General features: G+C 37.5%; 1 protein-coding gene across 5 annotated transcripts in view; it reads right to left on the bottom strand.

Moving 5' to 3' along the window:
• The window catches only part of LOC125036711 (G-box-binding factor-like), a 19,076-nt gene extending 16,703 nt beyond the window's left edge, over positions 1 to 2,373 (bottom strand). For 2 of the 5 annotated variants that reach the window (XM_047629535.1, XM_047629539.1), the window contains exon 1: positions 2,229 to 2,370. Coding sequence is in view for 3 of the 5 variants with exons in the window: in XM_047629536.1 (XP_047485492.1) it covers positions 2,229 to 2,238 (10 nt within the window). In the remaining 2 variants the exon portion in view is untranslated. Of the gene's footprint in view, positions 1 to 2,228 lie in introns of all 5 variants that reach the window. The other 3 variants (XM_047629534.1, XM_047629537.1, XM_047629536.1) reach the window with 2 other exon arrangements.
• Between the last annotated feature and the right edge of the window lie 127 nt (positions 2,374 to 2,500).

Raw genomic sequence — 2,500 nt, 5'->3', positions numbered from 1 at the left:
TTTTGAGATTATGGTACTGAAAATGCTCTGCAAAAACTACAGATGAGAAGGAAGCTAATTCACTTGATGAAAAAGAGTTTACATTCATTTAAAAAAGGGATTTCCAGAAGAAAAAAAATAATTTCAAATCAAATATTCTTTTCCTTCATATACTGGCACATCATGATAACTCCATCACACATTATGAATATCATCAGTAACTCTATACAGGACATATCTACATAATATATCTATATCTGGTATTTAAAGAAACAAAATTAATTTCAACTCAAGTGTCAATTACATTCAATGAGAATGAGTAGGTCGGAGGTCAACTAAAAGCATATGTTACGCAGTTAGAATATTATGAAGTTTGAGATTATATCCTAATTAATCATACCTGCACTAAAAAATAAGTGATATAAATGTATTTGCAATGTGATTTTTTAATACTGTATTCCTTGTAACAATTTGGGCAAATTTTGAAATGTAGACCTTGCAGAGATAGAAGAAAAACTAAAGTTATGGCTTTAAAGAGACAGAAAATATCAGATTTAGCTGGATAATAACATGTGCAATGTTTCAATATCATAGTTGCTTATCAAGAGCATACCTGCAGTGACAAATGTGATCCCCATGTCACCCTTTGAGTAATCTGACACTATTATTAGGAAACACAGGATATAACGCCATGCCTAAATTTTGCTAAAGGTTAAATTTCGAGTAATTATTCATATCATACAGAGGTGTGATTCCTGCTCCAGCAAAGGCTAACAAACTTCCAACATTTATTTATCGGAAAGACAGAGTATAGAGTGGTTTCTTACTTGAAAAAATTACAAAAAAGTTGTTAACAAGTTCTACATTGCTAGAATATATACAGTGGAGTTTTATTGTCCATTCCTGATGGTCAAAACACAGAGGCAATAACATCGCTTTGTATGTAGACCTGCGATGTGGACACAAGATTGTGGGCCTTACTATTCAGCATTTACTTTTTCCTTCTAAAATTGTTTTTAAGTTTTCTACACGACAATTCCTTTAGTTTTTCATCCATCTCTGCACTGCAATATCATGGACAATCACCAAATTTTGTTTTTCTATGTTAATCCAATTTCAAAAATTACTTTAATCCATGACAACTTTGAACTTTAATGCCCATCTCTTTATAAATATTTTCAGACACTTTTTCATACATATTTTTCACAGTGTTACGTTTCACACAATACTTTCACGTGTTCTCTTCACTATGACGTGCTGCACTCTCATTTTATATCCTCTATACTGATGAACAAATAATATGAGTGTACTGATCACAGTGTAGACTAGATAACACACTCCTTTTTCAATATTATTCGTCTATACCCATATTACTAAATCAGGAATGCTGTATTCTGTCTAAAAATAACAGGCCTACTTTCCTACCAACATTTGAAATTATAAAATGTAGGAAATTCTAATGTAAATCTAAACTCAGTAAGTATTGATAACCTTTCAGACACTAAAAATGTATATCACCAATCCGTTGAAAACTTTCACACAATCTATTACCTACAAAACGAGAGAAAACTAACCGTCACTAAAAATATCAATAAAATATCGCAACGCATTCCTGAGATAAAAAACAACAATCTTGCAAACCGGAGGAAGAACGGCTATTCCACAATCACTCCCACATCCCTATCAAATAATATCTAAACAAATGCGACTGTAATAATTAAAGCCCGCAATACATCCTTGGCGTTTTACATACTGAAGAAAAAATAAAAAACTTTTAGTTCTTCCACATAGAAAAGAGGGGAATATATCCTTATCAAAGAAACTACTTAAAAAATAATAATAATATACTAAACTCACTGTATAGACTCTCTTACCTCACACTACCGGTTAGAAGATAAAATTTAAAAAAAGCAATAAGGATCAGGTAACAGCGAGGTTCCTCCTCCTTCGGCACCTCCTTCAGGAACACTATGGGACCCACACACAACCGCGAGGCAGCTAAGAGTGTGTCAGCTGCTGTTACCTGCTCTACTTAGGGAGGTACACATGGTCACACACATACACTGGTTTACACGGCCGCCCCCCCTCCCCCAGGCCTCCCCCACAGACAGAAAGACAGACACTGAGGTCCTCCCCCCCACTGGTCCCCTTCCTTCCGCTCCGAGACACCCGTTCCTTCCACTTCTTCCTCCTTTTATTCGCGTTTCTCCTCTCTCTCTCCTTCGTTTGGTACCGTCGGCAGGGCCTACCTGATGTCATCTTATGGCACGCGGGTACTCAGGGCATGGGGTTGAGATCTGACGGGCGAAAATAGCTGCCAAAGATGAATGACTGGCGCAGCGTCGGCCTCTGCGACCGAGCGGCCTCCGGGGGTGAGTGCGAGTGTGTGTGTGAGTGTGCGTCTGTGTGCGTCTGTGTGCGCGTGTGACTGTGTGGATGTGTGCGCGTGTGACTGTGCGTGTGATTCGGTGTGACTGTACTTGTGACTGTATGACTATACTTATAAAAGTGTATGTGTGAC

This window comes from Penaeus chinensis, chromosome 21 (assembly GCF_019202785.1).
Source record: "Penaeus chinensis breed Huanghai No. 1 chromosome 21, ASM1920278v2, whole genome shotgun sequence".
NCBI lineage: Eukaryota > Metazoa > Arthropoda > Malacostraca > Decapoda > Penaeidae > Penaeus > Penaeus chinensis.
This window is presented reverse-complemented; position numbering and strand designations above follow the sequence as displayed.